The sequence below is a fragment of the Lipotes vexillifer genome, unplaced genomic scaffold, assembly GCF_000442215.2.
Source record: "Lipotes vexillifer unplaced genomic scaffold, Lipotes_vexillifer_v1.1 scaffold447, whole genome shotgun sequence".
NCBI classification, from domain to species: Eukaryota; Metazoa; Chordata; class Mammalia; order Artiodactyla; family Lipotidae; genus Lipotes; species Lipotes vexillifer.
In genome coordinates, this window is record NW_006786302.1 from 1,586,869 (window position 1) to 1,600,826 (window position 13,958).

The following is a 13,958-nucleotide window of genomic DNA, read 5'->3' on the forward strand; positions in this document are numbered from 1 at the left end:
CGCTCTTCCTGACAACTATTTGGTAGACACTAGAAAAAAGAGAGTATTATCAGTGATAGTTTCAGATAACAGAGTTGATTCCCATGGTCTTCAACTGTGGAGACCCACAGGAGACCCCAAATAAAGAACACACTGGCTAGAGCCAATAATAAGTGCTTAGTGCCTAATGGACACGGATTCAACACTTGCTCCATGACAGAGAGGGAAAGTGCTTAATGCTTTTGCACAGAACTCTCTCACCCCCAAATAAGACAACTTCTTGAGGGAAAGAAAATTTACCATAGTTAAAACGTTTTTATATAACAACCTCTGCTGTTTATGTGAGCAGGACACCAAGGTAACGTTCTTCTTACATGTAACTGAAGATGAATTTGTAGAAAATGAACTCAGTTTACCTAGTCAATGAACCAATCAATATTAACCCATAAGTTTATTAAAAAAGGCAACATAGTATTTTCTTCGGTGACATCTGTATGATTGTGTGTGAAGTTTTATCAAGTCACAAGATACAATGTGTGATGATTCGGGTTAACCAAGGTGTAACTTCCCATATTTTCTTCTATTCCTTTGCTTTCACCATGTTCGGTCAGTGGAAAGTGAGGACATCAGAAAAGCAGAGAAAAGGCACTGGAATTTCAAAAGCCAACACCCTGGAGTTACAAGTGGTTTCTAAGAGTAAATCATGAACAGGGCTACTTGAATTCTATATAAAGATAAGATGGGAATGAGTATCCTCAGAAGATGCCTGTGAGACAGATGTCCCCACCAAGGAGTGGATCTCCTGGTCCTTACTCACCTTTCCCTCCCCACCCCGCCTCCAATATCTGTGAATTTCGAATTAACCTTAGGAGAATAGGAGAAACTTTGAAGGGATGGACTTCTTTATTGAGCTACATACATTTACTAGAATGATGAACTGTTGTGCAGTTTGGTTGGGGAAAAAAAAAGTTTCTAATACTGAGAAAAAAACAAACCTTGACAGCAGCTTTCAAAAACTGAATCCAGACTAGATTGCAAGTCCTTCTGACAAGGAGATACATCTTTTTCTTACTTTGTCAGAAAAGCACAGTGACTCCCCGAGCAACGCTGTAACCCTGGGGCTGCTCAGCACAGCCACTCATTAAAGCCGGGGAAACAGAATAGAAGGGAGGTGCCTACCAACGCCACGCGCTGGGGTCGGCCCGGAGAGGTCCCTCTCTGTGCTCCTGTCTGTGTGAACTCTGAATCTGCACCCAGTGAATCTCCTGTTTCTGGAAGTACAACCACTTAGCACATTCTATTTCAGTCATGCAACGCAGCTGCCGTTCAGTTCGTAATTCTGTCCAAACAAAAACTGATGGTTGTACAACATCAGAACGATTGCTCAGTAGGCAGGGAGTCCAGCAGGTTTACAGTGTAAATAATGATAAAGGGACTTCTGAGCAGGGATGTAAACTTAAAGAAAAGAAAAGAAATATGACTCTTACTTCCTAACATCAAGACTTTCTATTGGTCCTGTAAGATGCTCCACCAAATCTTGCAGAGTTCTCACTGCAGGGTGTATCCAACATGGAAGGAAGAATTTAGGAAGGACCTTCCTTTGGGGGTGGGGGGAACAAGGAACACAGGCAGAGACAGAGGGGGCTTTGATTTCACTCCCGCTTCTCCCTGACCTCTTACATCTACAGTCAGATGTGGCGATTCCACTATATCTGCATGTTCTTTGGCATTTCTCCCACCAAGTATGGCGTTGGCTAACCTTGAAGATTGCATGCAACCGACAGAATGTAACAGAGGGACAACGTGTAACACTCAAGGCTTCGGTTAGAGAAGTGCAAACATCATTAAGAAAGTGTGACTTTTCCTGCAACGCCTTCTGTCAGGGTAGCAGACACTGGCGTGTGCATCCCCCTAGACTCTACTCCTAATTCTGCTAAAACGGGGGTTTTAAATTAACATCTTTGGTTCTTATTTTTTTCCTATGAAATGAGAGAATTAGATGGGTCTCCAAGGTACATTTTATATTTTTTTTATTCAGAATTTTTATTCAGCATACAAGAACTACTCTCACAAGATGGATAAATCAAAGAATAATTAATTGCTTTGCAAAGAGATTCTCCATTAAGTAATTTTTAACACTGGCTTTCTTCTATCAGCAAGCTTTCCCAATTTACTTGCTATAGGACATGATTTTCAAAATTCCACTTTAAAAACAACTTCCGGGAAGCCTAGTATACTAGACAAAGTAGAAGTATGAAGATTTATGCGAAGAAAAAAATTTGCAGAAGTTATTCCATACAGGAAGTGCTAGGCCAGGAGCCTTGCACATGGAGGTTTTATTTTCTGGTTTTACTGGTGAGAAAACTGAGGTTCAGAGGTGTGGTGCCCATTCTATCTGGGGCATAGTTAATTAAATAGTGGATGTGGTCTCCTGACCATCCGACAATACAGTTAGTCACTTCTGTATCTCGTGAGACAGAATGAAGTGGGCCACGAAGTACATATTTTTGAAAGCGTAACGTAATTCAGAAGTAATGTTTACTTTATGTACCTTATATGTAGTAGGAGGGAGGAAATATGCTGATATTCACTAATATGCTTCGCTTTACTAAAATTTAATGCTGAGTTTCTTTTGTACTCATTTCATGAATACCCAAGAGGTGAGAGAGAAGGGAATTACCAAGAAAAAGGTTTTGCAATAAGATAGTGCAGGTTAGATTGCAAGTTTATCCTGTACAACCTGCAAATAAGCAGAAATGGAGAGAATCAGAAGCTGCAACTCTGTTTCCTCTCTCCCCTCACCTCCATCCTCACTTTCCATCCATCTTTCCCCAGCTTTCCTCATTTATTATAAGTCAACGCATCCTTTCTGAGCCCCTAGTATGTGCCAGGCACTGGCCTGATTTAACTTGAACAATATGATATTTGACACTCCCTAGAGAAAGACAATTTTGTTTTGTAATTTAAATGCCATCTGAGTGAATACGGTTGAAAAAAATTAATTTTTCCAAGTAGCAAGTTGATGAGGATCAGATGAAAATTCAAGAATTGAATGATTATTTAGTGGGCCTCCATTTCAGCCAGTTGGTATGTTATGCCATGCACTCTACTCCAGACATATTACTTTTTAAATAGCTACCATCTACTCATCTTCAGCTATATTAAAGGAAGAACTAAGTTGACTAGAGCAATTTCAAACCCAAAATGTCTTTTCATCCTTGCTCCACAAGACAAATTAGATTTGCAAGCATCCAGACCTCAAATCTATTTGCTCTTTAATAATTTAAGCACTGAAAGGTCAAGCAGCTCTTTTCTATTCCCCTTTATCAAAGTCCAAGTGCTAATGAAAAATGGCTGAATCCGTATTGCTGCCCAGTGGCCACACACTGCTGCCGCCTGGATGGAAATAAACACACTACTGGCATCCAGGTCAACGGTACCTGGACAGAACTTGGTGACTGATGCGTTCTTCATTTGTACAAATAACATCATCCCACTGATGATTTTCACAAGATCTTTCCAACCACAAGTGTCATCTCAAAAGTACATTTGAAAATCTCACTGTTTGAATGTTTTTCCTAAAAGGATGATTGAAAAAAGCAAATTCTCACAGATGGAAAACGAAACAGAAGTTTCTAGCTTAGTGAGCTGTATTAAAATTCTTTTATCCTTTTAATGTGTTACTCACGGCCTCTTTGTTTATCAAAGTCTCACCATTCCTAGCCTTCCTCCACCACTATTCTGGAATTTAAAATCACATAAAACTTTCCTAAGGCATTTGCAATGTGAGGGCACAATCCGTCGTGAAGATGAATCTGCCAAAAACGTGACATCACTGTATCCGAACTTTCTTATAGAATGAAATTTAACTTAAAGTTTAACTGATGCTAGGCTTTTCTGCAACAAAACTCTGAGGCTTTTAGAAGGAGAATAAGAAATCTGCATTTATATAGACTAGCCCATGAAGTAAAACCTAGAAAAGAACACCTGAACATCTTTCATGTAGTTTGTTAAACCTGAAAGTTCAAATGTGACAAAATGGTTTTGGTCTTTTCTAACTTTGAAGAGGTTAGGGGAAGCCTGCTGCAGATTTGAAACTGACTTCGAGATGTGTGTCCTAATTCATTTCCGGATTAAGCCCTTAGTCATAAGTCCATTTTCCTATCCACTTATTCTGTTTCTTATCAGCATAAAATATTGAAGGATTATCCAACCAGATAGCAGGATGGGGGCGGTGAGGAGAAAAGTACTGATCCGTTTCCTTGCTGCTTTTGCCAATCCTTTAAAGTTGTCATTTCTCATCATTTCAAGGACTTAGAATATTTTTCATTTCATGGCACTATTAGTGACTTTCAGCTTGATCTGCAATTTTTGGTAAAAACCACCTATTCTCTCTCTAGAAAAAAAGAATAGAGTCTAGTATTAATATCTTCTTGAAGATTAACTCTTTGTGGGGGGGTGAGGGAAAATGAAAGTATAAATTATATTCACGGCAGGTAAAATAAATGTGTAATTCAGGTTTATTTATGCAATAACACAGAATGTATTTTCTTCCTGTTCTTTTTTGGTCACATCCTTTCCCTAAACCTGTCAGCATTTACTGAAATGACACCCTGAAGATCCAAATGACCTGGTGCAACTGAACTACATTTTAAAAGTATTGTCACCAGTTTAAAATGAGGAAAAAGAAAGGTCAGTTCAATAAGTTCAATGTGTTTGCCATCATGACTAGGATCCACATAACACTGGGGCTGAGAGCAGCTGAACGAGCCTGTCCTGCTCATTGACTCACAAATGAGGTCCTATCACTAGTTTTCCACAAACAATGGGCCCTGGGTAACACAGTGCGCAGCATAAACTGATCCGTGGGGTCGAATATTCTATGTTGCCCACTTTAATTTCTCTTTGTCCTGATCTCTTCTAGATAGGATCGGCCATCTATTGCTGTGGCATATTTTCAGGGTACCACAAATAAAACTGATGCTCTCTCGGCCATAATTCATCATCAGAAGCTCGCCTGGCATCCCTAAGTTACTTCTGTTCTGCATGTGTGTGCACATGTGTGTGTGTATGTGTAAGCACGCCTGAGCATGTGCTCCCACACCCTGCTGCTCTGCTAGTTAGTGACAAAATCTGATATAATAAAATATTAATTATAGCTGAAAGGCTGGGCGAGAAATATGAACTCAATTACAGTTCCATATTGTGAACAAAGGGCAGGAAGGAAAAATCCTTTAGTTATGGAGGTTTGGGATAATAAAAGGACAGCTAGAACATTAGACTCGGGCTGAGAAGCTGTGTAAAAGGCCACATGTTATTAATCTTCACGACAGGCACCAAATTTCAAGTAAATTACTCCAAGATGGAACATCTTTAAGAGTGACTTCTCCTTCTAACAAGTGAAGACGTTTTCCTTTGCACATTTCATTTCAGTTACGTTTGTCATAATTTAATCATCACAATTTCATAACAAATGCATGACTATAAAAATTATAACTCAAGGTCTGCTACTATTTTTAAAGCTTGTTTTTCTTAAATAGCTCTAGGCATTTGAATAAAACGAGAAAAATCAAATACTATCAAAGCCATACTAAATATCTTCATTATTATACTCAAGTCAGAATCTTTCAGTCCCTAAAGGTAGCAGTAGTGCAGGCCAGGTGAGCCAGAATACAAATGCCACGATCCAGAAAGGGGTGCCACTGAGAGCACAGTGAACTGGGATCCCCATGCCAGGTGACTGGGTCCAGCACTGCCACCAAATCATCCCCTGACCACTAAGGTCCTTTCCAGATCTGATATTTTATAATCCCTGGTACAAGATCAGGCAAGTTGTGACATCAACAAGTGAGAAGAAAACTATTTTATTCATATTTCTTTATTTTCTCCAATACTTATCACGTATCAAGCTTTGTGCCAGGCACAAGGGAAGAAATAAAGAGGAATGAAGTCCACACTGTCCCCGTTCTCGGGGTGTTAGAAACTGGTCCCTCCAACAAAGAACTGGGACAAGATGCTGACAGAGGTTTGTACAGAGTGAAAGAGGGTACAGAGGGGGAGTGTCAGTGTCTACAGGGGACTTGAGGACACAGGGGCGCGGAGGGGGAAGCTGGGGCGAAGTGAGAGTAGCATCGACATATACACACTACTGAATGTAAAATAGCTAGCTAGTGGGAAGCAGCAGCATAGGACGGGGAAATCGGCTTGGTGCTTTGCGATGACCTAGAGGGGTGGGATAGGGAGGGTGGGAGGGAGGCTGAAGAGGGAGTGGATATGGGGACATGTGTGTGCATATGGCTGATTCACTTTGGTGTACAACAGAAACTAACATGGTACTGTGAAGCAATTATACTCCAAAAAAGATCTATTGAAAAAAAAAAAAAAATCTCTTGTGGCATCAGCTTCCCCAAGGACATCTGGCCTGGACCTAGTGCCCAAACGCTCCTACTGCCGGTGACGCCTGAAGACTGTCCTGTGCTGCCTACAGCCATCAACTTTCCCTCCAAATTAGAGATAAAGCAATGACAACAAACAAAAAGCTCATGTCTTTGGATTCCCAATGCAATCTCCATTCACTACGACCACCTGTGCTAACAAAGACCCACCCAAGTCTCAACAAGTCTCCCATCAGACTCCCGAGAGGCATGAGGATTCTGCATCAATAGGACCAAACACTGAGGGTAATGGCCGGCCTCTGGCTCAGATGCCTGCCAGGGTCCCAGCAGGACTGTGCCGAGAGTGCCCGAGTTTCCCGGAGAGGAATCCCAGGAGTGGCAGGGTTTTCCTCACAGTTTCCATACTGCCCAGCTCCTGGCAGAAGGACGCTGCAGGGCATGACAACCAGGGCCGGTTGCTGACTCCCATCCCGCTGTGATGCCCAAGGTGAGGAATAAGAACCAGGTAGATTGCTCTCTGGGGGAGGGCTCTCTGGGGGAGAGCCTGGGTCTCTGCTCCCCTCCACCTCCCCACAGGTGCCTGCCAGGCAAACTTGGAACTCCTTTTTCTGCCTTCTCTAATCACGCCGCAGGTTACAAGAGCCATCATCTCTCAATTTTAGTATTTCATTTGCTCTCCATTTTGATCATTAAGGTGAAGTCAAAATATTACAGATGTGTTGGTTGTTTTGGGGGCAGTGGTGGTAGAATTTGGCAGTGGGGGCCCCTTGCACCCTTCCCAGGCCAGTGGCCCCTGGCCCGGCCTTCTGCAGAGAAGGCCCCGAGCGAGGCCTGTGCACCTGCCCTGCAGGCCCCGGAGCATGAGACTGGAGCTCTGATCTCCTACACAGAATCCTTCGGAGGGGATTATGTTGAAGAAAAAGAAAATCTGAGACATGAGGGAAGGAAAGCGAGACAGTATATTTTCATGCACAAAAGCAAGTTTGAAATGGAGTTTGAGGGAAAGTTAAATTAAGTTTCCCAGTATAACTGCTCAAATACATCTACTCTATTATTATTATCTTCCCCTGCAATTTTTCAGGCTTCTTTTCAAGGGTTCTGGAAGAACAAACTTAGTTTCCAAAATGAATTTTCAAAGAGATGACTGACACTGTCATCCTAAAAGCAACTTTAATAAAAATGATCTTTGTTTCCTGGCAGTAAAGGAATGCAGAGTATTATTTTTTAATACAATAAAAGTCACCTAAAATCAGGTGGGGGAAGGGTGGTGGCAGTGGTAATAAGGGATTTAGTACCTTTTGTGAACACACTCTGTAGCAATTCGGCTACAATAACTCATAAAAAAACCAAGCCAATATAGTAATATAAAACAGAAGTTTTACTGTTAAATGACATTTTAGTTTTTGTGACTATGTGTACCAATGAAAAAAGGAAAAATTTTAGGTTGGAAGTCAGGTATTTACAGCTCCTTTCCTTCCTTAAACAATTTTAGCAATGGATAGAACCTTTTCAAAAGGTTCCAGAACTGCGACAAAAGAACCTCTAGCCCCAAAGGTTTAAGATGGTCTTGCAGTTTACAATTCTTCAATAAAGAAGAGGGAACAATTAAAAAAAAAAAAACTATTAATAAGCATTTCAAAAGAATTGGTATTTTCTTTCTTTATTCTCCGGAGACTATTAAACATGGTAATATGAAAAAAGAACAGACATATCAACAAAAAAAGACTGATGAATTTGATTAAAACAATCCAACACACTAAAACAAAGCTGTTTAACCCAAGTCCTTCAAGTACTCAAAATTTCGCTAGTAAACATTGAGCAGATTTTGATGGAGTTAGGCTTGACCAAAAAAAATAAAAAGGAAGTCTTGGTTCAAAAACAAAAATGAAGAAATAATGAAGAAAACCAAAGCCAAAAAACCCTGCTTCTAACTTCTAAGAATGAAGCATTAGAGATAAACCCCAAAGACTGCAAGGATCATAATCTAAAAACAAAGGCATTATATATTTTCTTAACACTGGAAGAGACAATAAAGAAAGGATATTAATTTTCAGAAAAGCCCATGTCTGCAAAGGAAGGTGTAACCACATTGGTTCCAGAGAGATTCTGCAGGGACGATGTCTGTGGTGGGGATGGCTCCTGGGAGGGGCCTTGCAGGCCATGCACTGTTCACAGGGAGAGCATGGCTGACTGTTAATCCCCTCAGACCTCAGTTCCTATATCTGCACACAGAGTGCTGGCATTTGACCAGGAACTCTGCTCTGGATGATTAGAAATCATTTCATAAAGGACCAAGCATGGGACTGCCACATTATAGCTACTCAATCCAAGTTATAACAATTCTTCATTTTTTTATTATCATAATTATTATTCCTGTCAGATCATAACTGAGGTTCAGAAATATTATACTGGGACTTAGAAACTTTCCTATGACACAGGCATAAGAAAAGAGGCTACCAAGTTATCTACAAGGTACTGCCATCTTTACAGACCAGAACAGAGTCAACAATAAATAAGAAAAGCTTTCCTATATTGAGCTGATAACGTCTGTGTTAGATGCTGTCCTGACTGCTTTGCTTACTGTCATTCACCTCCTAGCTGCCCTTTGAGGTAGATATTACTAATTGAGGAAGAAAATGAGACAGAAAAGTATCACTTGCCCGAGAATATAGGGCAAACAAGCACTAGGATTTAAACCCAGGGTCACCAAACTCCATGCTGTGGTTGGCTGCATATATGATGCTTCTGAACACCTCTGCACCTTTGTTCCCAGGAAAGAGCCCTTGTTTGTAACTACTCCAACCAGCAGTGAGTGCTTTCTCATCTCTGTGGGGTTTGGATTGGAACAGTAGGTCTCCTAAAACTGATGATTTTACGGAATGACTGCACATATTTCTTACAACCACCATAAACTTATTGTCAAAGTATGGGTTTCCTTTAGAATACAGATACTATTTTTTTTATATAAACTTATTTGTTTTTATTTATTTATTTATGGCTGCGTTGGGTCTTCGTTGCTGCACGCGGGCTTTTCTCTAGTTGTGGTGAGCAGGGGCTACTCTTCGTTACGGTGTGTGGGCTTCTCGTTGTGGTGGCTTCTCTTGCTGCGGAGCACGGGCTCTAAGCGCTCAGGCTTCAGTAGTTGTGGCGCATGGGCTTAGTTGCTCCGCGGCATGTGGGATCTTCCCAGACCAGGGCTCAAACCTGTGTCCCCTGCATTGGCAGGCGGATTCTTAACCACTGCGCCACCAGGGAAGCCCCCACAGATACTACTGAGGTAGCAGTCTACCTCAGTAGTAGTCGTAGTCTCGGTATGTTGGCATAAAAGTTAAAGGGCAGTAGTGATTGGAAATTTTAAGCATTTTACCCAAAACAAGGAATAAAGGGAATAAAAACTGAACATCAATCTAGTCAGTGTGTTTTGTTAAGCAAATCCTGATATTATAGTTTTACCCTTTCTTAGCACTTCAGTTTACAAAGAACTTTCGCCTGTATTAATCCTCATGATGATGCTGTGAAACGGACAGATCGTGGGTTAGACCCAATTTCAGAACTAAAGAAAGACTCATAGTTCACAGGATGCCCAAGGTCACACAGTAGTGTAAACAACACAGCCCAGATGCAAACCCAAGGCTTCTGGTCCATGCAATTGTTCTTTACTTTTAATTAATTACTAATTAACTTTCAGCTTTCATTACATTTTAATTTGATTTTGATGATAGTTGTTTTCAGAGAATTCTTTGTAATAATTCTCCATGGTTCCCAGTTTTTAAAAAAATATATAATTCTAATATACCTTTCAGGTATGTAGCATTATAATTCAACATCTGTATACACTACAGAGGGGCCACCATGACAAGTCCAGGTACCATCCATCGCCCCACAGTTCATGCCCCTTTGCCCATTTCTCCCACCTCCCAACCCCCTTTCCCACCTATGGGGGGGCGGGTGGAAAGCAAAGGAGAAAGGAGGGTGTCAGTGACCCTGAGAGGTGAGAAGCAGAAGTTTCAAAGGGGTCAGTATAGACGTGCAAGATTCTAGTGACGTTCCTGATGAAACCTGAACTTGTACCAATGGCTTATTTGAAACAGTCCTTCTGAATTTCTCTTCTTATTAAAAAAAAATAAGATTGATCCAAGGGTGAGGGTCGGGTATTTTTTTATGCTTCTGCACTCTATGGAAGGGTCATGGTATTTAGCTTTTATTTAGAGAGGAGAATATAAATTTTAAATGCTTCTTCTTTCTTATACATCCAACGAGTTAAAAGGAGGTTTGAGACCTTTGGCTTCTTATCTATAAAGGTTTCAGTGATAATTACTTCTCTCAAGAAAAAGATGATGTTCAATTCAATAAACATTTATTGCACACTTAATTAGGTCTGAGGTACTGAAGGATATTCAGAAACTAAATTATGAAAATCATTTTGTGATCATTTTGCATTTCCTATTACATTTACATATATTTTACATAATAATTAGCCTAGGAAAAGGCTCACTTCCAACATTAAATTCATAAATCTAATTAATACTCCTGAGTGCTGGTCAAGTTTCATTTACTATGTGTGTGGTTTTAATTGTATTTGCTGGGATGACCACTGTCTACATCTCTTTACTCTCTCTGATCCTAGGCTGTTCTAAAGGCTGCTCCTCTCCTTGGTGGACCCACACCTGCCTTCCAGCCCCTGATTGGCCACTTCCTACTTTTCCTTTGAGTTTCAGCTGAAACAGCACATCCCGATTTCCTTGTTGGGATTTCATCCTTCTGTCATATGCTCTCAGTGTACTCTGGGCTTCTCTACACAGCTTGATCACCATCCTAGCATAGTGACTTGAAAATAAAGATGCTCAATAGATATTTGGTACACAAATGAATGAATAATAGGCAAATGTCAACCCTCAAATTTCCCATAACACTTGGCAATATTATAAAGGGCAAGAATTTTAACTAGAGACTAATAACTTCAGAGAGCTCTTACCAATCCTCACTGAACAGGAAAACACTATTAGGGAAACATAGAGAAATGAAAAAAATAGGACACAGAGAACAGCTCAAAATGGATACGATGATATGGAAAAAACAAACATTGCTACCCAATCGTTCCACTATCTCACAGATTGAAGAACTGACTGTTAATTAAATTAAGGAGCTGAAAACCAAATATAGGTAACCATCACAAGCATAATGTAATAATAGACTTAATAAAATAATTTTTGATGAAATAGAAGGCACATCAGCATTTTCCTGTGCTTTGCTGTTCTCATCATAAACAATTACACTGTACATACTTAGAAGCGCTGGTTGAGAAAATGTTCTGCTGAAGAGAATGACATAAAACAGTGTTCATTATATGGCCCTGTCCGCCCCCTTCCATAGGATCATGAGGTTCTGATACCTGAGGAGAGGGGTCAGGTCCTCTCTGAGTGGCTCCTTGGCTCCCAAAGCCCACAGCTCTCAGCAGCTCCCTGGATGGGCTTTCACTGTCTGCCCCAAGAGTAACTATCAGCCTCTTTGAACTTGTCATCTTTTCTCACGTACTTATGTGATTGTAACACTTAAAAAAATGAAAGTGAAGCACCCATAGTCGGATCAGTTAGTCTTTGTCAAAATGTCCAAGATCCTGTCTCCCAAAGCCTAACAGTCTAAGCTCGGAACACCTCTAGAAATTCATCCCTTAAACTCCGTGGAATCAATAATCGTGATTAGGAAGACCCAGCAGCTGCTGAGAGCAACTGGCAGAGCAGCAGTGAGATTTGTCACTCAGGCGATAAGTTGTTCAATTCAAGGCATCGGCAACCTTCTGGGGCTCTGGGTTTACAACTGAGACAGCTTTTAAGTGATTCCACTGTTTCATTTATGGATGGTCCAGATAGACGGTGTGGGGGGAAGAAGCAGGAGGTAACTTTCTCTATTGTCAGTGGCCAGTGAGTTCAACCTGCATGTCTCCCTCTCCATCCTGACAGGTGGCTTCTGGGCTCCTGGTCGGCGGGTGGCGGGGCTGTGCCCAGCACTACTGACCTCACCTCCAGGGAGGCGGTCACGTATGATAACGTACGGCCTCCACTATAAATGACACTCAAGGGCCTTTGTGTAGCCTGTAGTCCAACCTCAGACACTGATCTTTGCAGAGACAACCATGGGCTCCTTTGGGTACAGGAAGGAGAACAACGAGAAATGGTGTGATCAAAACCTTGAGTCTTCCCTGTCCCTCAGCCAAGAGTCAGTCACACTCATCCACTAAGCGTCCTGGAGCATTCACTCCTTTTGTGCTCTTTCAGTAAGCCAAGACACCGTCTCATCCATTCACTGGCATTGCAAACACACCCCAATGTGTTTCATAATGGTCCCAAAAGTGCCTAGCACAGGTTCAGGGCAAAGGGGTTAGAGTGGTCCAATAAAAGGAAGGTAGAGAGAAGCAGACAGAGAAAGGTCCAGAAGGTTCTTCTGAGCAAGAAGGACTAACAATGCCACCTCTTTACTGCTTATGAAAACTGGGATTTAAAAATATTCACGTGGGGCTTCCCTGGTGGCGCACTGGTTGGGAGTCTTCTTGCTAATGCAGGGGACACGGGTTCGAGCCCTGGTCTGGGAGGATCCCACATGCCACGGAGCAACCGGGCCCGTGAGCCACAACTACTGAGCCTGCGCGTCTGGAGCCTGTGCTCCGCAAAAAGCGAGGCCGCGATAGTGAGAGGCCCGCGCACTGCGATGTAGAGTGGCCCCCGCTTGCCACAACTAGAGAAAGCCCTCGCACAGAAACAAAGACCCAACACAGCAAAAAATGAATAAATTAATTAAAAATATTCACATGATTAGTAATTTGCAGTAAATTACCAGAGAGTCATGGCTGAGCTGGTTTTTCAATTTTGAGTGTCCTAGCATGCACTTTAACAATACTTTAAACAGTTAACATCACCAATCACTTTGATTAGGCGATACATTCTCTTTTTTTCTTCTAAAAGAACTAAATGTTTCTGGTTCCCCTAAGTCCCGTTTCTAATGAAAATTAGCATTTGACATGTAAAAGATCCCTTCCCTAAGGGTTAGCGATACCTTAACTGGGCGGATGAAAAGGAACACCTGTACACCCGTCCTATGCCCCGTCCCACTAACCCACCCTCCATGGCTGCAGCTGGTCTTCCCTACATTTTTTCCTTACCTAAGTCCCTGGAATGGCTGCTCACTGCCCATTGGATACATCTCCACCCCCTGGTATGGAGCATAAGGTCACCCAATCAATCAATCTACCCCTGATCTCCCTTCCGCTTCTCCCATCCCGCCATCCCATCCCTCTCTAATTATATCACACTTCTCATCACCAGAGCAGGCCAACTTGGTCCTCCCCGCCCTCCTGGGATGCATCTGTCTTGCTCAGTATTTAGTCCCTGCCACAAACGTAACCTCCTGTCTCCATCTGACATACATCCCGTGGGCAACATCCATCTGTCAAGACTCAGCTCCTCTCTGGAATCTTACCCAACAGCCCCCACCCCAGGTACAGCCCCGCCCTTAGGCTCCTCAGCACCTGAGACAGGGGACCAGAGCACATGCTGGGCTCATGTGTCTAGACTGCAACCCCCTGGAGAA

The 13,958-nt window shown here is 41.9% G+C and overlaps 1 protein-coding gene across 1 annotated transcript in view; it reads right to left on the reverse strand.

Annotated features, from left to right (window-relative positions):
* Positions 1 to 13,958, reverse strand: part of PTPRM (protein tyrosine phosphatase receptor type M) — a 594,672-nt gene that overhangs the window by 273,815 nt on the left and 306,899 nt on the right. The window contains 2 exon segments of the mRNA XM_007458456.1: positions 3,704 to 3,720; positions 6,116 to 6,124. Coding sequence (XP_007458518.1) covers positions 3,704 to 3,720; positions 6,116 to 6,124 — 26 coding nt within the window.